This window comes from Hemiscyllium ocellatum, chromosome 22 (assembly GCF_020745735.1).
Source record: "Hemiscyllium ocellatum isolate sHemOce1 chromosome 22, sHemOce1.pat.X.cur, whole genome shotgun sequence".
In the NCBI taxonomy this organism is placed as follows: Eukaryota; Metazoa; Chordata; class Chondrichthyes; order Orectolobiformes; family Hemiscylliidae; genus Hemiscyllium; species Hemiscyllium ocellatum.
In genome coordinates, this window is record NC_083422.1 from 15548535 (window position 1) to 15574305 (window position 25771).

Consider the following 25771-nt stretch of genomic DNA (forward strand, 5'->3'; position numbering starts at 1 on the left):
CTGATGTCGATAGTGGGCAAGGTGTTGGAGGGAGTCCTGAGGGACAGGATATCCATGTATTTGGATAGGCAAGGACTGATTAGGGATAGTCAACATGGCTTTGTGCATGGGAAATAATGTCTCACAAACTTGATTGAGTTTTTTGAAGAAGTAACAAAGAGGATTGATGAGGGCAGAGCAGTAGATGTGATCTATATGGACGTCAGTGAGGCGTTCAACAAGATTCCCCATGGGAGACTGTTTAGCAAGGTTAGATCTCATGGAAGACAGGGAGTACTCGCCATTTGGATACAGAAAGGGCTCAAAGGTAGAAGACAGAGAGGGGTGGTGGAGGATTGTTTTTCAGACTGGAGGCTTGTGACCAGTGGAGTGCCACAAGGGTCGGTGCTGTGCCCACTGCTTTTCATCACTTATATAAATGATTTGGATGTGAGCATAAGAGGTACAGTTAGTAAGTTTGCAGATGACACCAAAATTGGAGGTGTACTGGACAGCGAAGAGGGTTACCTCAGCTTACAACGGGATCTTGATCAGATGGGTCAATGGGCTGAGGAGTGACAGATGGAGTTTAATTTAGATAAATGTGAGGTTCTGCATTTGGGAAAGCCAATTAGAGCAGGACTTATACAGTTAATGGTAAAGTCCTAGGGAGTGTTGCTGATCAAAAAGACCTTGGAGTGCAGGTTAATTGCTCCTTGACAGTAGAGTCACAGGTAGATAGGCTAATGAAGAAGGCGTTTGGTATGCTTTCCTTTATTGGTCAGTTTTTGAGTACAGGAGTTGGGAGGTTATGTTGCGGCTGTACAGGCCACTGTTGGAAATTGTGTGCACTTCTAGTCTCCTTTCTATCGGAAAGATGTTGTGAACCTTGAAAGGGTTCAGAAAAGATGTACAAGGATGTTCCCAGGCTGGAGGATTTGAGCTATGGGGAAAGTTTGAATAGGCGAAGACTGTTTTCCCTGGAGTGTCGGAGGCTGAGGGGTGACCTTATTGAGATTTAATAAATCATGAGGGGCATGGATAGGATAAATAGATAAAGTATTTTCCCTGGGGTGGGGGATTCCAGAACTAGAGAGAATAGGTTTAGGGTGAGAGAGGAAAGATATAAAAGAGACCTTAGGGGCAACTTTTTCACACAGAGGGTGGTACATGAATGGAATGAGCTGCCAGAGGAAATGGTGGAGGCTGGTACAATTGCAACATTTAAAAGGCATTTGGATGGGTATATGAGCAGGAAGGGTTTGTAGGGATATGGACCAGGTGCTGGCAGGAGGGACTAGATTGGGTTAGGATATCTGGTTAGTATGGACGAATTGGACCGAAAGGCTTGTTTCCTTACTGTACATCTCTATGACTATTATTGTAAGCAGTGCTGCAAAAATACCAATTTCATGGATTCATTCCTCACCCACCCAAACGGTCCCGGGGTGTCCAGCCATGTGCAGGCTGGGTGGGTTAGCCTTGGGGAATGCAGGGTTGCAGGGATAGGGTGAGGGGATGGCTGGGTGGGTTAGCCTTGTGGAATGCAGGGTTACAGGGATAGGGTGAGGGGATGGGGCTGGGTGGGTTAGCCTTGTGGAATGCAGGGTTACAGGGATAGGGTGAGGGGATGGGGCTGGGTGGGTTAGCCTTGGGGAAGGCAGAGTTACAGGGATAGGGTGAGGGGGTGGGGCTGGGTGGGTTAGCCTTGGGGAATGCAGGGTTACAGGGATAGGGTGAGGAGGTGGGGCTGGGTGGGTTAGCCTTGGGGAAGGCAGAGTTACAGGGATAGGGTGAGGGGGTGGGGCTATGTGGGTTAGCCTTGGGGAATGCAGGGTTACAGGGATAGGGTGCGGGGGTGGGGGTGGATGGGTTAGCCTTGGGGAATGATGGGTTACAGGGATAGGGTGAGGGGGTGGGGCTGGGTGGGTTAGCTTTGGGGAATTCAGGGTAACAGGGATAGGGTGCGGGAGTGGGGCTGGGTGGGTTAGCCTTGGGGAATGCAGGGTTACATGGATAGGGTGAGGAGGTGGGGCTGGGTGGGTTAGCCTTGGGGAATGAGGGTTGCAGGGATAGGGTGAGGGGGTGAGGCTCGGTGGGCTGCTCTTTGGACAGTTGCTGCGGACCCGATAGGCCGAATGGCCTGTTTCACATTGTAGGGATGTTATGATTCTTTCCGTTGCTGAGTTTCCTGAATTGTTGAAATCATGTTCACCAAGATTGACAGTTACAATGAAGGCCTCAATATTATCTTTAAATTTATTTTATACCAATCTACTTTTTATGGGTGAATTGGTGACTCAATCACCCTTATCCTACTTCCCATTATAATTGAAATTGGGCCCAATGCCTACTGATGTCCATCTTCTCTTGATCAGATATTTATTTGGCCACAGGCTAACCAGGTCAAAGCTAGACTTTTCATTTCTGATAGGTAAATAGAATTAACAGCATCGCGACCAAATGGGCAAGGTGCAGATTCTAGCTAAAGTTGTTCCCCGCAATGACCCTCCAAACACCAGCCACAGGTGCATTTTTCAAACCAAGTGGCTATTGAAGTTAGATTGAAGATGTTGGGACTGCTCTCCTTGAGAGAAGATGGCTAAGACGAGATTTATTAGGGGTTTTCAAAATCATGAGTGGGCTTGACAGAATAAATAGGGAGAAGCTGTGTCGACTTGCAAGAGAAAAAAGAACGAGAGCACAGGTCCCGTTTGATGTGCAAATGAGGTAACAGTGGTATTAAAGACCTTTTTCACACAGCAATTAGTTCGGAGTTAAGGTTGCAATGTTGGAAATGTGGAGGAGGCAGGTTTGATTGGAGCATTCAAGAGAGCATTGGCAGACTATCTGAGCAGAAATACGTGTAGTTATATGGGGAAAAGGCATACGATTGGCTCTAGGTAATCGAGTAGGCACTGTGGGCTGAATGGCCTCGTACATTGTAACATTTCTGTGATTCATTGGTTCTGAGTGGCAGGACAGTAGGTGAGGATGGAATTGACGGTGCTGTAATTGTAGAAAGTGTCGATTTGTTAGATAATAGTCAGTCGAAGCCCAGAAAAATGGTCTAAAACTACAAAAGGGCAACAATTGTTTGGACTGATCCCAGCAAGAAGTTAGTGGAGGAAAGAGAAAAATGGGTGTGCATAATTAATGTAAAATACCCCCATCAATAGTTAAATGAAATAAATGAAAATTCATTTTTGATTCAGATATCTACACATATGAGGGTTGACCTTATAGAGGTTTATAAAATCATGAGGGGCATGGATAGGATACATAGACAAAGTCTTTTCCCTGGGGTGGGGGAGTCCAGAACTAGAGGGCATAGGTTTAGGGTGAGAGGGGAAAGATATAAAAGAGACCTAAGGGATCTTTTTCACGCAGAGGGTGGTGCGTGTATGGAATGAGTTGCCAGAGGAAGTGGTGGAGGCTGGTGCAATTGCAATATTTAAAAGACATTGGCATGGGTATATGAATAGGAAGGGTTTGGAGGGATATGGGCCGGTGCTGGCAGGCAGGACTAGATTGGGTTAGGATATCTGGTTGGCATGGACTGGTTGGACTGAAGGTCTGTTTCTATGCTATACATCTCCATGACAATGAGATATATAAAAAATATTTTGAGCCTAGAACTTCTAAAGCGATCTGTTTCTTTCATAATTCCATCATTGACGTACTAAAGTGACAGGAAAGACAATAGCTTTTATTTTGTTTCTATGGATTTCAAAGGGAATTTGAGAGGGGTTTTCTGGGTCATTTATGAAATGTGATCCGCTGAGGCGGTTTCTAGCTCCATTTTTTAACAAAGTGAACTTGTGATTCCACAGAAAAAACTGGCTACTCCCAGTCACACGGATGTCACCTTGTCACCACAAGAGCGAGTGAGGGTTCTCACCAAAATGGGTTGCAACATTGAAATCAGTGAGTGCATTACACCTCGCCGCTATTTCCGGTCTGGAGTCGAGATGGTCCAAATGGCAGCTGTTTACCTGGAAGAAGGAAATCTTGAAAATGCTTTTGTCCTTTACAACAAGTTTATAACGTAAGGAACATTTCGCTAATGAATTTCGTGTTAATTTTCAAGAGAGCTTGTGGTCTTTCTGATTGTACAGCAGCATGGTAGCTCAGTGGTTAGCACTGTTGCCTCACAATGCCAAGGAGCCAGGTCTGACTCCACCCTTGGGCGACTGTCTGTGTGGAGTTTGCACATTCTCCCTGTGTCTGTGTGGAGTTTGCACATTCTCCCCAGTGTCTGTGTGGAGTTTGCACATTCTCCCCAGTGTCTGTGTGTGCTTCCTCCAGGCGCTCCAGTTTTCTCCTGCAGGTTAGGCGGATTGGCCATGCTAAATTGCCCATAGTGTCCAGGGAGGTGCAGGCTAGGTGGATTAGCCATGGTATACATGTGGGGTTATGGTGGCAAAACAGGCTTTCAGGGTCTGGGTTGGGGAGTCAGTGTGACTTGCTGGGCTAAATGGCCTTTATCCCCTGTAGGGATTCTATGATTGTACAAGAGTAGAGAAGAAATAACTAAAAGGAAGACAGTAAGTTTATTTATGACTTTAATGCACATGCAAATCAAAAAACCTACTTTAAACTGATGGTCATTAATGCTGTACAAACATATTTTTGCAGTTTGTTTGTAGAGAAATTACCGAAACATCGTGATTACCAAACATGTGCAATACCAGAAAAACAGGATATTCTGAAAGTAAGTGCAACTTTTTTTATTCATAATATTGTTCAGGAACCAAAATTTCCATTGGGGTTGGAAGAGCTCTGAAAATGGTGAATGAGGCCTGAGTCCCGAATTCCCACTCCCATTCCTGTTCCTGGCAAGTTATGCCACTGTGAGATAAGGGCACGAATCACGATGAAGCATTCACAACCTTTCCAGCTCCATTTTGGACTAGGCATTTCCGATCCCCAGAACTTTGATGGAGTTGGGATGGTTTTCCAGGAGAGGTGGCTCACCAGAAGAGTCTTGGTGCTTGGTGCTTGGTGCTTGGTGCTTGGTGCTTGGTGAACTCGAATCTGGAAACAGGAGCTTGAAGCAAAGGCATACATTCAACATTTATTTTCAAAACATTGCTCTTTTCACCTACTCATAAAACTGTCAATTAAACACAGCCAGTGAGCGTCTCATTGAAGAACCCTTCAGTTCAACATAAGTAAACATACAGGCATTAGAAAGCTCTTTAAATATTGGTCAAGTTATTAATAGGTCATGAAACTGTAAATCAAACAAGCTAGCAGTACTCTTTGCAACAATGTATACAGCCCCTTATGGGTCTTAATGCATTGGTCATTCTTGAAGTTTGATTCAGCATTCAGAACGAGACCATCTAGCAGCCCCATCGACAGAGGCAGGCCGATGGTCATACATTTGTTTTGCCAAGTTATTTCATTATGAATGTTTAGCTGAGCCCTAGGAATGATGAATGCTTCAAGCGCTGTGGGGGCTTTTTGCAGAGTTGTGTCAGGAAAATTCCCGATTCCTGCTACCTGTCTTGATGAAAATTCAAGATTAGGGAGGTGCTAGAAAAGCACAGAAGGTCAGGCAGCATCTGAGGAGCAGGAAAATCAACGTTTTGGGTAGGAGCCCTTCATCAGGAATGAGGCTGGGAGCCTTCAGGGTGGAAAGAGATAATGGGGAGGGGATGGGGTTGGGGAGAAGGTAGCTAAGAGTGCAATAGGTGGATGGAGGTGAGGATAACCCAACGTGTTTACAATAATGTTAATCATTTATAAATTGCATCACTTTTATCTGCAGCAATTTATTGGCACAGTGCCTCAGTGGTTAGCACTGCTGCCTCACAGCACCAGGGTTCTGGGTTCAATTCCCGCCTGTCTGTGTGGAATTTGTACATTCTCCCCGTGTCTGCGTGGGTTTCCTCCGGGTGTTCTGGTTTCCTCCCATGATTCAGAGGTGTGGGAGGTGAATTACATGGTGAGTCGGCCATGCTAAATTGCCCACAGCGTTAGGTGCATTAGTTAGGGGAATGGGTCTGGGTTGGGTTTCTCTTTGGAGGGGCAGTGTGGACTTGTTGGGCCGAAGGGCGTGTTTCCACACTATAGAGAATCTAATCGGATCTAATTGTTGTAGAAAGATGATCAATTTAATGATAATTGCATATGGTTATTAATCTTTTATTAACATATCTCCTTCAAAAGAAGTGTTGTGGTAGAATTCATATATCTTCCAAATTTTCCTTGTTACTTTCATTTTATGCTAGTCCATTGATTTCCCATCACCATCAGTCCCTTTCCAACTCAGAGAACCTACTGATCAAGGCACAGCAGGTGCACTATAAATGCCATTGAGGTGACCCTTCAGAATGTCAGAGCTAAAGTCAGGAAACAAACCTTGACATTATGATTGGGAGCAATTTAGTGCTGTAAAACTGAAATTATAAGATCACTATAGTACTGCGCTTTCACCGGCTTTGAACATATGGATTTCAAATTTGAACACAGTCTATTCTGAGATGCCAGTGTGTTACTGAGAAAGTGCTGTATTGTTGAAAATGCCTTCTTTCAGAAATAACGTTAAAACAAGGCCTCACCTGCCCAATGTAGAAGATCCCTTGGGCCTGTTTTAAAAAATAGCTAGCAAGTTACCTCTGGTGTCCAGCCCAATATTTGTCTTTCAGCTCCCACCCATAACAGGTTATTTGGTCATAATTGCATTATCATTTGTGGGACCTTGTGGTGCATGGAACAATAACTACGCTTCTGACTTTGCAACAGTGACTACAATTGAAAAACAATTCATTGGATATAAAGCTCTTCATGAAGAGGTTATGCTTGAAATGTCAACTTACCTGCTTCTCAGATGCTGCCTGACTGGCTACACTTTTCCAGCACCACACTTTTTTTGACTAAAGAAATGTAATTCTTCCTTTATTAGGGAGTCACTTGTGATGGAAAATTTGCATATTACTCCTTTTCCCTTAATTAAGTGAATCAATTCTATGTGTTGGAGCCAGTGGGAATGCTTTATTTGTGTATCATAGCCTCAAGCAGCTCATAAGTACGATTTTCAGTCTTACTCTATTATGTAGCTGTGAAATTGTGATTGTAAAATATGTATCTCTATCTGTGGTTGTCTCCTTACATTAAAAGAAAAGGTCAAACCACCAACACTGCTTCACAATCCTTCTTACTGTTAAACATTCAGGGCAGAATCCTCTGTCACACAGTTTAATTATTTCTCTGGAGGGTGTGGAAGTGAGTGTCACTTTGTCTCTGAGGAGGCCCATCTTTGTTTTCATGATCACCCCATTCTCAGTTCCTTACATTTCGATGCCTAAGAGGCAGAGTGAAGATTGTGGTAGGGCTGGGCCTTCCCCTGCTTTCCCCACCATTACCTTTAGGTGGGAGATGGGGGTCTCAAAGTTCCTGGCATCATCTTTAATGGACACCAAACAGATTATAAGCCTAGAGCATCATTTCAGCTTTTGGAGTGGATACCCGCAGCTAAGTATTCAGGCTCTTGCATCCTTTCCCCAGTCAGTCCATATCCTTTTCCCCTTGGTCAGTCACCCCCCACTCCCCCAGTCAGTCTCCCCCACCTCCCTCTCTCCCAGTCAGCCACACCCCTCCGATTGCTCACACCCCCTCCCCCCAATCGGTTACCCCCTCCTCGATCGTTCCAGGAATAGGAGTAGGCTATTCAGCCCCTCCAGCCTGCTCTGCCTTTCAATGAGATCTTGGCTGATCTGTGACCTGCCTTGGTCTCGTATGCCTTGATACCCTTGTTTAATGAAAACCATCTGTATCAGATTTAAATTTAACAATTGACTTATCGTCGACTGCTAACGGTGGAAGAAAGTTCCAAATCTCCACTGCTCTTTGCATTGAATTGCTTTCTAGCATCTCTCCTGAATAGCCTGGTCTTAATTCCTAGATGATACCCCCAGTTCTGGAATCTTCAACCACTGGAAGTTGATAATCTCTATGTATTCTGTCTTTATATCCTTAAAACCTCAATTAGATCACCTCTTGGCATTTTTTTCTCTAGAATTTAGAAGGCTTAAATTGTCTAATCTCCACATACAATTTAATCTCTGAAGTTCAGCTATCATCCTTGTAAACCTATTTTGAACTCTCTCCAGGGCCAATACGTTCTTCCTAAGGTGTGGTGCCCAGATCTGCTCACAGCACTCTAAGTGCGGTCAAACTAGGGTTTTGTATAATTGCAGTGTAACAGCTGCATCCTTGTACATCACCCCTTTCGACATGAATGCTAGCATTCCCCTCGCCATCTTGACTATTTTCTGCATCTGTTTGTGGTATCTTGAAGACCTATGTATCTGAACCTGCAAATCTAATTGAGCATTCATTGTGTTTATATATTGTACCTTCTAAAATGTTATCGCGATCTTTCCTAAAATAAATAACCTCATACTTGCTTATAGTAAAATCCATCTACCATAACTCTGCCCATTCACCTAATCTATCAATCAAATCAACATAAACTCTGCATGTATTGGCAGTGTAGGCCCATGCTGATTGGCCTTCTATAGAATGAGCCATGATTGTTAACTAATGGATCTTGTCCTTGCTGGATAAGCAACATCATTGACCAGTCAAGCTGACCCTGGTAAAGTCTGGGGCGCTCTCTGTAGTGAGGGATTATATTGTTTTTTTACTGTATTACCAATTCATTTCTGTTTTAATTCAAGAAATTGAAAGAAGTTGCATTTCCAAGAGCAGATGATTTGAAGACACAGCTGATTGCCAAATATAGTGCTGAATACCAAGAATATCTATCTGCCCAGGTAAAGTTAATGACTTGATTTTCTTTGTGCTACCCTGTAGTTTGTTTACTCATTAGCAGTCTTCCCAATTCTATTACCTCGACTAAAATTAACTACCATCTCTTAAAGTAACTGCGGCCCCAGTTTTTGTTTCTGGGTCGGTGTGCAGTGACAGGAAACTTCCTGGCAGCATGAGCCTGCCCATTCAAGTTAGCCGCCTGAACTTTGGTGCTATGGGTTTGGCCTGGGCAGGAAGTCAGGGTGAGTGACCTAGAAAATCCTGAAGAGGATGCTCATTGCGGATGTGGGTCGAGGAAAAAGCCAGGCTAGTGGCTGTGATGCTGTGCTCAACATTTATAGAGGTTAATCCTACTGACCGTCTCACCATCACACTCATTCCTCATGCTACTCCTGCCTCCTAATGCTTTCTACCCACCCTCAAGTCCCCCTGCACTCTCCATGCCAACCTCTACCCCTGTAACCCCATGTCCATCCCACACCCTTCATTGGGTATCCACCCCAGCCCTTTGTAGCTCCTGTAGCAACCAAGTGCCAACCCCTGTCCTCCACGTACCAACCTTTGACCTCACATTACTCTGTCACTATTTATAGAGAGCATCTTAATTGATTGATTTTGATTTTGATTTTTGCCTGCATAAATTCTAATTTATTAGCAGAATAGTTGGATTTTGGATTATTTCTCCACATACTGCTCCAGCCCGTGGGCATAGGGATTGGGGATGGAGAATTGATTAGCAGACATGAAGTAGAGAGCATGTTTAAATTGGTCTTTCTTGTAGTGGAAGGCAGTGACTAGTAGGGTACTGCAGGGATCATTGCTTGAGCCTAGCTTTTCAAAATGCATATGTCCTCAGTTTGGATGAGGGACTCACGCGTAATATTTCCAAATAAAAACTGAAACAACTGCGGATGCTGTAAATCAGATACAAAAAAGTTCAGCAGGTCTGGCAGCATCTGTGAAGTGAAATTAGAGTTAATGTTTTGGGTCCAGTGACCTTCCCTCAGAATATTTCCAACTTTGCTGATGACACAAAACTAATGGGGTTGTGAGTGCTGAGGAGGATATAAAGAGGATTTGAGGCAGTTGAGATAATTTTTTATTTTTTTTTATTAGATTAGACTTACAGTGTGGAAACAGGCCCTTCGGCCCAACAAGTCCACACCGACCCGCCGAAGCGCAACCCACCCATACCCCTACATTTACCCCTTACCTAACACTACGGGCAATTTAGCACGGTCAATTCACCTGACCCGCACATCTTTGTGACTGTGGGAGGAAACCGGAGCACCCGGAGGAAACCCACGCAGACACGGGGAGAACGTGCAAACTCCACACAGTCAGTCGCCTGAGTCGGGAATTGAACCCGGGTCTACAGGCGCTGTGAGGCAGCAGTGCTAACCACTGTGCCACCGTGCCGCCCAAAGTTGAATGAGTGGGCAAATGGATGGTAGATTCAGTATAATGTGGATACGTGTGATACTATCCACTTCAGCAGGGAAAAGAAAGTGGGACTTTATTAACTAAATGGTCATAGCTTCAGGGATGTTGATACTTAAAAGAGATCTGGGTGTCATTGTACACCAGTCACGGAAAGTAAGCATGCAGGTAATACAAGTTAGAAGGGTAAATAGTCATGTTCAGTCCAGGAACAAGGAAGAGTTCCAACAGCTGCATTGGGTCCTGATGAAACCACACACCTGGAGTATTATGTGCAGTTTTGGTTTCCTTACCTAAGAAAGGATGTACTGGTCATGGAGGGAGTGCAGCTAAGATCCACTTGACCGATTCCTGGAATGGCAGATTGTCATATGAAGAGAGGTTGAGTTGGCAGCACCTGTGGAGAGAAATCAGAAGTTAACATTTTGGGTTGAGTGATCCTCCGTCAGAATGAAAATGTATTCCCTACAAATAAATATGTTGGTTCATTTCCATGTGAGACTGAGGTTGGCGGAGGGTGGGGGTCTCACTGAAATGTATAATATTCTGACAGTTTGGATACAGGTTTGATGTTTCTCTTGGCTGTGAGCAATCCAGAATGTGGTTCAAAGTCTAAGAAAGCAGAGTAGGCCATTTAGGACTAAGATGTGGAGAAATTTCTTCACCGAGAGGATGAACCTGTGGAATTCTCTAACACAATAATTTTATGAATGCTAAATCACTGAATATTTTAAAGAAATACAATAGTTTTCTATACACTAAAGCTGTCAAGGAGTATGGGAAGAGAGTGGTAGTGTAACGTTTAGAAAGAGGATTACCTAGGATCATATTGAATGGTAAAGCAAACTCAATGGGCTGAATGGTCTACTTCAGGTCCTGTTTTCTCTGTTTTTATCATTTCGCATTTTGTGCCCTGACGTTGATGAAACCCTATGGGTTGATGAGAGCTGTCATGTGACGTGTTTTTGCTGGATTGGTCAATTGGCAGACACAAAACACACGCTCCAATCCAATGAGAAATGATGGGCAGGCTCTTGAAGCTGACAGCCAATACAAGGCCTTCCATTTCAAGGCAGCCTCTTGAAAAAGATGTAAACATGGAGAAAAGGACGTGGAGCAGGCCATTGAGCCCAATGAGCCTGCTCCAGCATTCAGCAACTCTAAACAAAATCTGAAATGAAAAATGGCCATGGTTGCTGGCCCCCTTTTTGGAGGGGAGACCCACAATGGGAAGCCTATCTCATAAAATCCACCAGATACTGTTCAGATTACACCGTGGGCTGAATCTGTAGGCCTTCCGAAAGGGGGTGGATGAGAATCTGATACTGTGTGCCCACGTGTTAGTTCCCCAGCATCGTCCCTAGCCGAGGCTTTCTGCTGCTGGCTATTAGGGAGAATTTCTCTTACTGTCCTAATCAATAATTAACCAACTACCAACCCGTAAAACAAATTGTCTGGCCATTTATTTTATCGCTGTTCTCGAATCCTTTCTCGGCAGAAATTGTCTGTAAGGTGCATGGTTCTGAAACTGTGAAAGGTACTATAAGGGGTTACGATGGTCTGACTTGTGAACACTTGTCCTTATGATGGGGTGCAGTTTTAAAGATCCGACATTCAGACATTTTCTGTACTTTTGAACGGCTACATTATGTTGTTGTACATTGTGTTCGCACTTGTGTACAACTCGACTTGTGAATGGACTGTGGGATGCAACTCATTCACGCCCCGGGGACTGGCTTTGCATAAAAACAAGTTCTCTGTATGCCTTTTAGGGCGCTGTGATCAAAAACAGCAGACAGCTAGGCCTATAATTCTTTGCCACTGATTTATTCTCCAAGTGATATTTGACCAATGCTCCCTGCTGCAGGCACAGCTTGGTTCAATTTGCTCTTCAATTAATTAATGTTTAGGCATTAACATATATGGTCAAAAGGTCAAAATATCCACATATTTCCAAGCAAAATTGTCTCTCAAAACTGTAACAAATGCACTTACGTTTAGATTCATACTAGGACACTGAACAGAATTATATGCTTTATTGTCCAAATTAAAACAATTGGTTGATTCATCACTTTCTCCCGCTGAATGTACTTATCTGTATATATGGGTCCCTAAACCCCAGAAACCATTTGGGTATTTTGTGCGGAGGGTATTCACTGTCATGGACTAGCCAAATTTGAAACTACTTTCATTTTCTTTTTGCTGAGTGTTCCAATAGTCAGTAAGAACATCAAACAAGCTCCAATTCTAGTGCAGGCAGGCACAGAGCATAGCTCCCTGAGTGACAGTGCCAATTAGCTTGAATTTGGAGCTACTAACAATGATCAGAAACTGGGTAAAGATATCCTAAACTTATTTCATGTGCAATGCCTACAGGCAGCAGCCTGTCACTTCACCAGTCTGAGCTGGAATTGATGTGGACCATTTTCTAACTCACTCATCTCCCTGTGACAGACAATACCAGAGCCTAACCATCTAACCTTGCCCCATATCTGTACATCCACAATGTCTAGCCAGCGTACTGATCAGCAACAAGATTCCTCGATTATTTCTCCCCTGCATTAGCTCAAGGCACTGAGCTCTCTTGAATTGTAATGAAGCCAGAGTTTCAATTTGTGACCTGAATAACTGACCTTAGCAAACTCTGACAAGAAATTGTGTGGCTGTGTCTTAATAAATCATCAGATTGTGCCTTAATCCAGTAGACTATCATGGCTCAAGTGTTTAAGTGCCTGTCAACAGCCCAGATGAAAGAGGCTTTTCCAATCTAATGCTAGATGATGACTTAATTCATCTTTGTGTCCGGGGTCAAGTACAATTCAGTACCACCTTGTATTCTAGCCCCAATATCACTTGAAAGGTGAAACTCTACACTGAACTATTTCCTCTAATCTTTCTAAAAATAGTCATTGGAAGAGCATGCACATTAATCTTGGCACTGAATTACCTATGTGAGGCTAATAAGCAAAATATTGACCTGCATTTCTGGCTGTTTTCCAAACACACGTTTAAAGGGGCCCAACACAGTGTGGTATTCAGATTTTCAAATCTGTTCCGTTTTGAGATGTGTTCTGTGAAAGTCCACTGTTCACTCTACTATTGTCATGACAATGGAATTTAAAGCACATATTTCTTAAAGCATCATTGACTACATACAATCTGTGCAGATGGTAAGCTATGTTAGGTTAAAAACCTCCTGTTTGAAGATGAAATGATCAGAAGAATCTTATATTTACAATTGTTTAATAGACAATGGTAAGGAATTAATTGTAAATTTAGTCTTCATTGTGACGGATTGTTTTACCTTCAAGGGACAAATGTTTGTTTGGTTTTCTCAGAGCAAAGCCAAAGATGGTGATTCTGAAAAGCAGCTACATAATAAGTTGATTGAGGAAGAAAAATTACGTGTGGCCAGGATTCGGCAACAGCAGTTGGAAGTGCAACAGTTTCATTTCTTCGAAGAGCAGCTGAAGAGACAGGATTTTCAGAAGGAGAGACAGAAAGAGCTGAAGCTGAGAATGTCAGAACAGAGTGATGGGGGGATGTTAACCTGCACTGCAGCAGCACGTGAACAGACTGAGCCTACCATGTCTGCGTGGCGCACAGTAAACGCTGCCAGCCAAGTGCCAAGCGATGCCCAACCAGGTTGGTGCCCTCCAGTGGACAGGTCCCTGAAACCACAGAGCTCAGCTGCAAGTAAGTATTTAGCAGATAAGAAGATGATAGGACCGCTATGAAGTTATTAATCTCCTTGAATCTGTCCTGATGTTCAATGATCATGGTCGATCTTTATGTGAACTCTATTACCTGCCTTGCTTCTGTACCCCTGCTTAACAATAATCTATCAGACCAGGTCATCTCGTTGTAATGTCAGGATGAATGTAAGCTATTTAAGATGACACAGTTAGTTATGGGTCTCTTTAAATTTGCGACCTAAGTGTAAAATCTAATTGTTAAATGTCAGATCGTTAACTATGATTGGAGTATGACCTCAGGAATTGTACTCTTTTGTTTAATTCTAATTAATTTTCACCGGCTTGGCTATTTTGGTAGCTCTGTCACTCTGAGTCAAATATTTATAGATTCAAGTCTCTCTCCAAATGTTTAAGTACATAAACTAGATTGACGCTTCAGTCAATATTATTACATGCGATTAAAAACTAAGGGTCCCAAATGCCCCATTAATTAGACATTGTAGACCCCATATTATTGTTTCAAAGGAAAGCAGGAAACCTCTCCCTCATGTGACATTTATCCCTCAATCAACATGGCTAACAGAGACCATCCAAGTGGCAGATAATTTAAAGCTTACAGTAAAAGTGGAGAGAGAAGAAATGGTCAGGAAGCTAATAGATAATGAAACTTTACTAAGCTGAAATCTGCAAGTTATTTGGTCCAGATGATCTGCATCCTAGATTTCCAAAAGAAGCGAGGATAGAAAAAGCAGAGCAAAAAGTTATATTATTCAGTTCTCTGTGGGTACTATCTGTGCGTAGTACAGGAGTACTATCACAGGACTGGAGGATTGCTAATGTATTCTTCAAGAAATGGAAGAAAAATGCACCACAACCCTGCAGAACAATCAGTGTAAGACTTAGTATCACAGAAGATTTTGGAAACCATTGTCAGTCAGAAAATAAATTTTGATTTGGAAGGGCGTGGGTTAATGAATGAGAGCCAGCATTGATTTGTTCAAGGGAAAGGGACTTTGACTAATTGGATATTTCGCACAGTTGCAATCTCGATGCAGACTGTGTGCTTTCATTTGATGATTCTCCTATCGTGGAGGCTGGTGGAGAATGGACAAACTAACCCCCCCCCCCCCTCCCGTTTACACAGTAATGTGCTGCTAGTTTCAGAACATGACCAGTCCTCCATGACAGACAGCCATTTTGACAGCTGCTGACATAGGGTGACAAATGTGTAGCATGTCGGATGGGTACAGGGATAGGTTGCCTACTAAGTAAGGTGCCAAGTGCGTAGGATGCTGTGTGTAGAGAGTAACATGCCAGAGGCTAAAATCCCAAGTTAGTAGGGGATACGGTGCACAGGATGCAGTGGGTAAAGTGCCAAGAGGATAGGAGGAAGGGTACATTGGGACAGGTATTGGATGAATAGGGTGTAAGGTAGGATGTGAAGCAGTGTTTGAGTGTGGTTGGTGTGGGTGGGAGATATTGGGTCCAGGTGAGATACGGAACCTTAGCCATCAGGTCCTGGGAGGGTGTCAGGATCAGTGGTTAGAGAGAGAGAAAGTCAGGTTGTGGGAGGAGGGGCTGGGGACAGTGGGAGGTCAGTTCCGGAGCATGGGGGAGGGACAGTCATCTCAGGAGTATAAGAGGGAGATGGCTGAGCGGCCTGAAGCAGGGCAAATGGGAGGAGGTGTTATTACCAGGGTGAAAGAAGGTGGTGTTGATGTGTCTGTGCAAGGGGTGAACTGGGGCAGGTCTCGAGCAGGAGAATGGGTTGGGGGCTCTGGCTTGGAGCAGGGGAAAGGGTTTGGGGCTCTGGCCTGGAGCAGGGGAGTGGGTTTGGGTCTCTGGCCTGGAGCAGGGGAAGGGGTTTGAGGCTCTGGCCTGGAGCAGGGGAGGAGGTTTGGGGCTCTGGCCTGGAGCAGCGGAAAGGGTTTGAGACTGTGGCCTGGAGCTGGGGAAGGAGTTTGAGACTCTGGCCTGGAGCAGGGGAAGGGGTTTGGGGCTCTGGCCTGGAGCAGTGGATGGGGTTTGAGGCTTTGGACTGGAGCAGGGGAAGGGATTTGGGGCTCTGGCCTGGAGCAGGGGAAACAGTGCAGTAGGTCTGGGATTTGGGAAGGGGTTGTGGGTATGGAGGTGTTTGGGGAACAGATCTTGAGCCGGAGGGCTTGTCTGATCCTGCGGATGGAGAGGGCATTGTCAGGTCGGGATGAGGTATGTGTAGTTGGTCTGGAGAAGGTGTAGTTGGCAGTTTGTGAGGTAAATATGGAGTTGGTTGAATAGTTACTCATGAGTTTGACTATGTATTATATAGTGCGGTAATGGTTAACACTTCACCTGACGAAGGGGCTACACTCCGAAAGCTTGTGATTTCAAATAACCCTGTTGGACTAGAACCTATTGTTGTGTAACTTCTGACATTGTTAATAAAGACATTTTAACAGTACAATCTTGCAGTCCCTATGCAGTTCCTTTCGAGTGTGGTATGATAGGGATTTTGATGAATCCTCATGAATAATTCCCATCTATTCTGGGGTTACCACTGTCAGGCCAGTAGATCACTGGTTAGGCCTCTGTTGGAGTAGGGTAGACCATTCTGGAGAACACAACTCAGGGAAGATGTAAAGCCTTCGAATAAAGCATGCACAGGTTTACTGGAAAGAAGTTGAATGGAATGGCCAAAAACAGTTCTTCATGATAATGAGACATTTTGATAGAATAGATGGGGACGTATTCTCCTCAGCAAGTTAGCCCATGATAAGACGTGATAAATTTGAAATCGTTGCTAACAAAATTGTGAGCTTGGAAGGGATCATTTTTCTTCCATTGAGAGTTGCTGAGACTTTTGGTATTTTAATTGAAGAGGTGGTGGAAGCTGATTCTGAAAATATTTGTAAAAGCAAGTTGAGGAAAAGGAATTTGCGAGTAAAAAGTGAGGTCTGCAGATGCTGGAGAGCAGAGCTGAAAATGTGTTGCTGGTTAAAGCACAGCAGGTTAGGCAGCATCCAAGGAACAGGAAATTCGACGTTTCAGGCCAGAGCCCTTCATCAGGATGAAGGGCTCTGGCCCGAAACGTCGAATTTCCTGTTCCTTGGATGCTGCCTAACCTGCTGTGCTTTAACCAGCAACACATTTTCAGAAAAGGAATTTGCAGCAAGGTGGACAGAATGTGAAGTTATGGGACGAACTGTGACGACTCTTTCGAACATCAGCACAAGGCATGGCAGGCCTAATGGCCTCCTCCTAAGTTGCAAGCTTCTATGATTCTACGATCTCATTGTGGGAGCCTGCAGTGTGAAAGTTACAACATTAATGTGCTGACTGTAGCACTGCCCATTGTATTATGGGCGAGGAATTCATCTGAGCATGCTCTTCAAATAAGTTTTGAATTCTAATATCAGTGATGAAGACAGACTTGAGAAGCTGGATTATTCTCCTCAAAGCAGAGATTTCCTAGATGAGTCTAAAATATATGGGAATGATATACTCCGACAGCAGGTTATTACCAGCTTTGACAAGAGAAACCATCACCGTGTAAAATTCAACAACGTCACGGTTGACTATAAACTGACTCAAATAAAATTAATTTCCTGCTATTGCTGCAAATCAAGCTTCCATGATCTCTCTGTATCGTTGGTAGTGATCAGGCACATAAGTAATGTTTACTTAATAATGTTTTACAGGGCAGAGTGTTGATGGCCTTCAACATATTGTCCTTCCGAAAAACCTTTGCCAAAGATTTTTGATGCAGGCTGAGACCAATACAGCACGAGGAATAGAAACCTGTGGAATTCTTAGCGGAAAGCTGGTAAGCCTCTGTGGGAAAATAATCATTTTCAGGTTCCCTTCCTTTTACCTGCTCTGAAATTAGTTTTAATTATCAGCTATAGGTCTTGCAGTAACGCTCTTGTTCAGTCTAGGTTTTATTTTGTTTCACTGTATAATGAACGAAAATGGGCTGTTAATTTTTATCAGCAGTCAAGTCCCCTGCATTCTGCTTATGTTGTCCCGTTTACCACATGACTTCCATTGTACTTGTCAAAATGGGTGATGTATTTCATGACAAAACAAGTGTAAATGGAGGTCTTCAAAGCTTTGAGCTACATTTTGATAACCCTGACCCTGTCTTATATCTTTTACCTTGCATACAAATGTAATACCTGCATGTTGCCAGTGCTTCCTACACGCTGACAGATGGAGGAAACCCCACCTCCAACCTATTGTGGGAATGTGTGTAAAGGATAGTTTTGATAAGGAGTCACTGGACTCGAAACATTAACTCTGCTTTCTTCCCATTGTTATGGACCAGGCCAGACCCCTTCAAAACATTTCAAGAAAGTAACCCAATCCCAAACTTTGCTAGTTGTTTTAAGCAGGAGTAATGTGGATATTCCAGGAGGGATGCAGTTGGTCAAAGCATTTAGTTGTAAACAAAACAGAATTTATTTACAAGATTACTGAATGAAACACAAACAAAAGAGAACAGAATACAGAATAACTTAATCTTCCTGAGAACCCAACAGACCATACCAACTTAAGGATGCTGTTCCAAATACTTGCAACAATCCCCATAAACACCCCTTGACACAAAAGGTAAAATCAAACACAGGGTCTTACAGGAGAGAGGGCAGAAAGAGAAGGATTAGTCTGGATCTGCGTTTTTCGGGTCCAGCAGCTTTTTCAACACTACTGCTAAAAACCAAACTATAGAAAAGCTGAGCTGGGAGAACTGGCCACTCCCCTTTCATTGTACAAGTGATTTTTAAAAAAAATTGAAAAACCTTTTGTCTGAGGTAGTATCTGTTCGTTATAGTCAAATTACCCTGAAAACCCTTCAAACTTAGATTTTTTGGAGTCTGTGTCATTTATGACATCTCTGAACAAACAGCTAAGGACAACATAACATCGTTAAAGGAACAACTTGATCACACCACAGATGCTGCCATACCTGCTGAGTTTCTACAGCAATTTCTGTTTTTGTTTCAGATCTCCATCAGCCGCAGTTTCTTGTTTTCTTACAATATTATGTTGTTCTGCCCCATTTTTAATGTCAGTTGTGTTGTGAATCTCATTTCTAAAGGTTCACTTCAGAAACTTGAACACACATTCTAGGCTGATGCTTCACAGTACTGAGGGAGTGCAGCACTGTTAGAAAATGCCATCTTTTGAATAATGTATAAAGCAAGGTCTTAATTGGTTGGTCAGATGAACATAAAAAATACCTGATGCTTCTCAAAGAAGTGCCGATCAAAATATAAGTCTGACCCTTCAGGGAGGGAGTGCTCTGCTGATAGAGTCATAGAGATATAGAGCATAGAAACAGACTCTTCAGTCCAACTCGTCCATGCCAACCAGATATCCCAATATAATGTAGTCCTATTTGCCAGCAATTGGCCCATATTCTTCTACACTCTTCCTATTCAAATACACATCCAGATGCCTTTTAAATGTTGCAATTGTACCACTTCATCTGGCAGCTCATTCCATACATACACCATCCTCTGTGTGAAAACGTTGCCCCTTAGGTCCCTTTTATATCTTTCCCCTCTCACCCTAAACCAATCCCCTCTGGTTATGGACTCCCCCACCGCAGGGAAAAGACCTTGTCTATTTATCCTACACATGCCCTTCATGATTTTATCAACCTCTATAAGATCACCCCTCAGCCTCCGACGCTCCAGAAGTGAACAGCCCCAGCCTATTCTAGCTCTCCCTGTAGCTCAAATCCTCTAACCCTGGAAACATCTTTGGAATTCTTTTCTGAACCCTTCAAATTTCACAACATCCTTCTGACAGGAATGTAGGTTCCAAATGAGATGTTAAATCAAGCTTCTACCTGCTAAACCTGTTGGATGCGAAATATTGCAGAGCACTGTTTTACAGAAGAGCTGGGCAAATTGTCCTGGCCAATATTGATCCCTCTGTTAACATCACAGGGAAATATATATACTGACCATTATCACATTACTATTTGGAGAGAGTTGGCTGTGCTCAAATTGGCTTCTGTGTCTCAACACAAAAGTAACTACTGCTCAAAAGACTTAATTGACTACAGGGTGCATTGAGCCATTTTAAGGGGGTGGGAGGTTGGATATTGTGCAAATATGCTGCTTTTTAACACCAAAAGCAGATTGTCTTTTTTTAAATGTAATTGCTGTTTGTGGGATCTTGCTGCACATCAGTCAGCTGCCTCATTTCTTACGTTATGCCAGTGACTACACTTAAAAGGTATTATGTTTCCCATAAACCAATTAGGGGTGTCTCCGGGTTGTGAATGATACAATATCAATGTAATTCTCTTTTGATTAACTAGCAACAAATATTATTTAGTATAAACAAAAAGTAATGGAAGAATTTGAATTCAAGGGTGATGTGCCTGTCTGGATGGTAATATTGAAACTGCTAAACTGGCTTCTTTAGCTTAACAATGAACTCGTTGGCAAGTCTCTGATTCTGCTTTATGGAGGAGAGCTGCATTAGAAGGTAAAATCCAAGAAACAAGTCAGGAATGTTAGTCAATGAACCGAATTGAGATCTGCGGAACTGATACGAGTGTAACAGTCAAATTTTCTTTTTCTTCCTAACACGCCGCCTTACTTTCTTCTGTTTGTGTTCTGGGAATCTTTCAGCATATTCATGACAGAAATATTGTCATCTTCAAATCTTTTGTCAGCAACACGTATCTTAATTCCATAATCTAAAATAGTTTAATAATGGGATTGAGATGGGGTGGGGGATTTTATCTTTTTGAACACGGTTCTAATTACCTTCCTATTGTCTCCAGGTTATGTGTCCTCCGTAATGGAAATGATTAACTAATTATAGAAATGTATGACTTAGTGTCTGTAAATGATGATTCTTAACTGTAAATTTACTGCTTTGCCCACATGCCTTTTGTATCACCGTTCATTGATAGTTATCAGGTTTTAGTATAAGATAGTTGCCTCAAATTTGTTTTCCCTTAAGCAGACTCAGTGCTTTAGCACACTGGTTCTGATTACATTCATGAAGAAAGATAACCCTCACTTTATATCAAAGTCAAAGCAATGGACACTTGTAACTTCTGAAGTGCAACAGTTTGCCTTCAGCCTGATTTGTTATGACACTGAACTATCTTGGAGAAAGCCTCATTGTAGTAACGCTTGTGATTCTCTGTCATTCTCTTTTTATAGACACACGATAAGTTCATAATTACACATGTGATAATACCCAAACAGTCCGGGGGACCAGATTATTGTGACACAGAGAATGAAGAAGAACTATTTACAATTCAGGACCAGCATGGCCTCATCACTCTGGGCTGGATCCATGTAAGTTAGTGAAATGAATATTCTGATGATGTGAGGAAGGTGCCATATTTTTAAATGAATTGAAGCACTGGAGGATATGTTTAACCTGTTTGTCTAAAACAAGTGTACTGGCAAATTTCTGTTCTAATAACACTGAAAGAAATTTTTTTAAAAATGATTCATTCTGAAATACTCCATGTCCAAATGCAGCAAGACCTTTTGGTTCGATTAGATTACTTACAGAGTGGAAACAGGCCTTAATGCCCAACAAGTCCACACTGACCCTCCGAAGCACGGCCCACTCAGACCCATTCCCCTACGTTTACCCCTGCCCCCAACACTACGGGCAATTTAGCATGGCCAATTCACCTAACCTGCACATTTTTGGACTGTGGGAGGAAACTGGAGCACCCGGACGAAACCCACGCAGACACGGGGAGAATGTGCAAACTCCACACAGTCAGTTACCTGAGGTGGGAATTGAACCCGGGTCTCTGGTGCTGTGAGGCAGCTGTGCTAACCACTGTGCTCCGTGACCTGGGCAGTGTCCAGGCTTGGTCTGAAATGTGGTGAGTAACTTGTGCATCACAGAAATCCCAAATAATGATCATCTTCATCAAGAGAGATTCTAGATTAGTGGTGCTGGAAGAGCACAGCAGTTCAGGCAGCATCCAAGGAGCAGCAAAATCGACGTTTCGGGCAAAAGTCCTTCATCAGGAGGGCTTTTGCCTGAAATGTTGATTTCGCTGCTCCTTGATGCTGCCTGAACTGCTGTGTTCTTCCAGCACCACTAATCCAGAATCTGGTTTCCAGCATCTGCGGTCATTGTTTTTACTTCATCAAGAGAGAACCTAATCATTGCCCCTTGGCATTCAATGATATTAACATTATTGAATCGTTCATTATCAACATCCTTGGGAGTACCATTGACCAGAAACTGAACTCGAATAATCACATAAATACAGTGGCTACAAGTCTATGCCAGAGGTTAGGAATACTATGCTGAGTAACTCACCTCCTGACTCCCCAAAGCCTGTCCAGCATCTCCAAGGCACAAGTCAGGAATGTGTTGGAATACTCCCCGCTTGATTGGCACCACAAACATCCACTCCCCCCCCACCACTGGTACTCAGTAGTAGTGTGTGTTATCTCCAAGAAGCACTGCAGAAATTCATCAAGATTCCTAAAAACAGTAAACCCACAACCACTTCCATTTAGAAGGACAAGGCAGCAGATACATGGGAAAGTTCATCTGAAAGTTCCCCTCATTATCCTGACTTGAAGATATGTCACTATTCCTATCAATATGTCGCTGGGTCAAATTCCTGGCATTCCCTCCTTAATGGCATTGTGGGTTGACCTACAGCATGTGGACTACAGCAATTCAAAAAGGCTGCCTTCTGAAAGGCAACTAGGGATGGGCAATAAATCCCGGCCCAGCTAGTGATGCCCACATTACATGAATGAATTTAAAAAACTCATATGTTTGTCTTGCACTAATAAAATGTATGAATTAATTCCACATAATTTAAGGGGGCTCACCATCTGAATTAACTGAAGCATTCTCAAGCAAGAGACCACCATTCAAATCCAACTATAATTACTGTGCACATTGGGCTTTCAACACCTGAGCAGTATAATGAAACAGGTTCTCTGATCTGTTGTTCAAATGCATGTCCTTAACAGGTCCACTAAGGTTTACTTTTGTGGTGACTATGAAAGTAATACAGGTTAGATCTGTCAAGATGACGGTGTGAATGCAGAGGGTGAAAATGGTATGTGAATGAAAGAGGAAGATGTGGATAGTCGAAATAAGGATAAAGAGTAAGGGCAAGTGCAGAGTGATAGGTTACTGAGAGAGGAAAAGAATCATTCTTTGCCTTAGCTATGTTACCAGAAATCATAGAGTTTTACAGTACAGCAGGAGGCCATTTGACCAACGTGTCTATAGTGGCACCCAAAAGAGTTAGCCAGCAATTTGCATTCGTCAGCCCTACCTCTACAGCCATCTAAATTCATCACTTTCAAATAAATATCCAGCACTTTTTTGAAAGCTTCTGTGGAACCCACCCTTCACCCAGCAGCACGTTTCAAATCCTAACAACTCTCGGAGTAAAGAAGTTTCTTCTTGTGACACTCCAAGCTGTCTAATAATCTTTAAATTGTGACCCCTAGTTACTGACATAACAACTTGTATTCAAAACAGACTATCTGCCTTTATCCTGTCAAAATCGTTAATAAATTTGAATACCTCAGTAAGATCCCCTCTTAATCTTCTCTGCATCAAGGAAAATAATCCCAATCTCTCTAACCTTTCTTTGTATTTAAAATCCCTCATTCCTGCTTTCATTCCAGTAAATCTCCTCTGCACTCTCTTCAGGGCTTTTAACATCCTTTCTTAAATATGGTGCCCAAACTGAATACAGTATTCCAAATGTGGTCTGGCCAATGGATTGTAGAGGTGTAGTATTACTTCCTTGCTTTTATACTCTATGCACCTATTTATAAACCCATTTCTAAATTATTTATATCAGTTAGAAATAACAAGTGTTCCAACACATGAAGGTACACCAGGATTATGCCAGGGCAAGTGCTATCATCTTTTATTTTAAATTCAATCATGGGATGCCGGTATTGCTGGCTAGGCCAGCATTTAGTTCGCATCCCTAATCCCACAGAGGTCAGTTAAGATTCACCCACATTGCTGTGGGTCTGGAGTCAAAATGTAGGCCAGGCCAGGTAAGGATAGACAGGCAGGAGGCTGGAAGAAGACAGCAAGCCAGGCAGCGTCAGGAAGTGCAGAAGGTGACGTTTTGGATGTAACCCTTCTTTAGGTCCTGAAGAAAGGTTACACCTGAAACGTCGACTTCACCATCTCCTGATGCTGTCTGCCTTGCAGTGTTCTTCAGCACTGTTGCCTTACAGTGCGAGGGACCCGGGCTCGATTTCCGCCTGGGGCAGCTGTCCGTGCTCTTCCAGCCTCTTGCCTATACATTTTGAATTCCAGCATCTGCAGTTTGTTTTGTCTCAGACCAGGTAAGGATGGCAGTTTCCTTCCCTAAAGGACATTAGTGAACTTATATGGGTTTTTCCTGAGAATCAACAATGGATTCATGGTCATTATTAGACTCTTAATTTGGGATTTTATCTTAGGGAGATATTTGAATTTCAAATTATTTCCACTGTAGCAAAAGATATAAGCGAAGGTTTTGAAATTGAGTATTTGGGAAGTTGGTGGTGGTCAGAGGTTTTGAGTAGGCAAAACTCTGCCACAGGAAGACTGTGTTGGATTATTTAAGAGGAGAATTGGTAGACCATTGAAGCGAAAGAAGGTGTGGGCAGATGGAAAGATTGGCAAAAGAAAAGAAAGAGCTGGCTAGTTTTCTCCCTTAAAGCTGACAGAATTTTCCAGATGATGGGACTTGTGTCCAAAAACCTTTGTGATTCATGCTTACAGCAGACTAGACAGTGTGTTTTTGGATTAATCCTTTGACAGAATTAAGGAAAACTTATGTTGGAAGAATCTCTGTACATAATCTTGGCTTTCTTCTACAAAGCATCTCATGACTTTTTTTTAGATTAGACTTACAGTGTGGAAACAGGCCCTTCGGCCCAACAAGTCCACACCGACCCGCCGAAGCGCAACCCACCCATACCCCTACATTTACACCTTACCTAACACTACGGGCAATTTTAGCATGGCCAATTCACCTGACCCGCACATCTTTGTGACTGTGGGAGGAAACCGGAGCACCCGGAGGAAACCCACGCAGACACGGGGAGAACGTGCAAACTCCACACAGTCAGTCGCCTGAGTCGGGAATTGAACCCGGGTCTACAGGCGCTGTGAGGCAGCAGTGCTAACCACTGTGCCACCGTGCCGCCCTAACTTCCGTGACTTCTGTCAGGGAACAAGTGTACCTCCTGGTGCACCAACCAATTGTACTGATTCTTGTTGAAAGAGATAGTCACAGGAAGCATTGTCCTGTATTCCTGATCAAGATTTATAAATGATTGCTTCGGAGGAGAAAAATTAATACAAATGCACAATTATTGATTAGTCTCACAAAAGGTTTGTGTATGACATTTGCATTAAAGGAGGTTTTTTTAAAAAAAGCCATCTCTTTACAGACTCATCCAACACAGACTGCATTTCTGTCAAGCGTGGATCTTCACACTCACTGCTCTTACCAGCTGATGCTGCCAGAGTCTATTGCAATTGTGTGCGCTCCTAAACACAACGAGTAAGTTGGTTTTGTTTTTCAAAAAGCAAGCAAATTTAAATTGTTGTGTTCCTACTATGTGAAAGGCCAATGAACGTGTCGATCAACCTGGTCTTACTGAGTTAATCAGAATCTAATAGTTTCTGAATTTATAATTTGGGAACATATTGGAGTGATTTGGAAAGCCTTGAATTACCAGAGGGTCTGACCTGCTACAATCCCCTGGTGCTTGTGTGTAAGAAGCATGTATTACAAATTTGTATTGTGCTACTGTGTTGACTGTGACTTTTGTTTCTGAGCCAAATATTGTTATATAAGTCACGCACCGGTGATACGAGTGCAACGTGCAACACGACGGGTGGCATGG

At 43.1% G+C, this 25771-nt stretch overlaps 1 protein-coding gene across 3 annotated transcripts in view; it reads left to right on the forward strand.

Moving 5' to 3' along the window:
• stambpl1 (STAM binding protein-like 1) overlaps window positions 1-25771 on the forward strand; it is a 66309-nt gene that overhangs the window by 22847 nt on the left and 17691 nt on the right. For all 3 annotated transcript variants that reach the window (XM_060842353.1, XM_060842354.1, XM_060842355.1), the window contains exons 3-9: window positions 3813-4027; window positions 4618-4693; window positions 8670-8765; window positions 13542-13899; window positions 17576-17700; window positions 21065-21202; window positions 25313-25425. In XM_060842353.1, coding sequence (XP_060698336.1) covers window positions 3813-4027; window positions 4618-4693; window positions 8670-8765; window positions 13542-13899; window positions 17576-17700; window positions 21065-21202; window positions 25313-25425 — 1121 coding nt within the window. The remainder of the gene's footprint in view (window positions 1-3812; window positions 4028-4617; window positions 4694-8669; window positions 8766-13541; window positions 13900-17575; window positions 17701-21064; window positions 21203-25312; window positions 25426-25771) is intronic.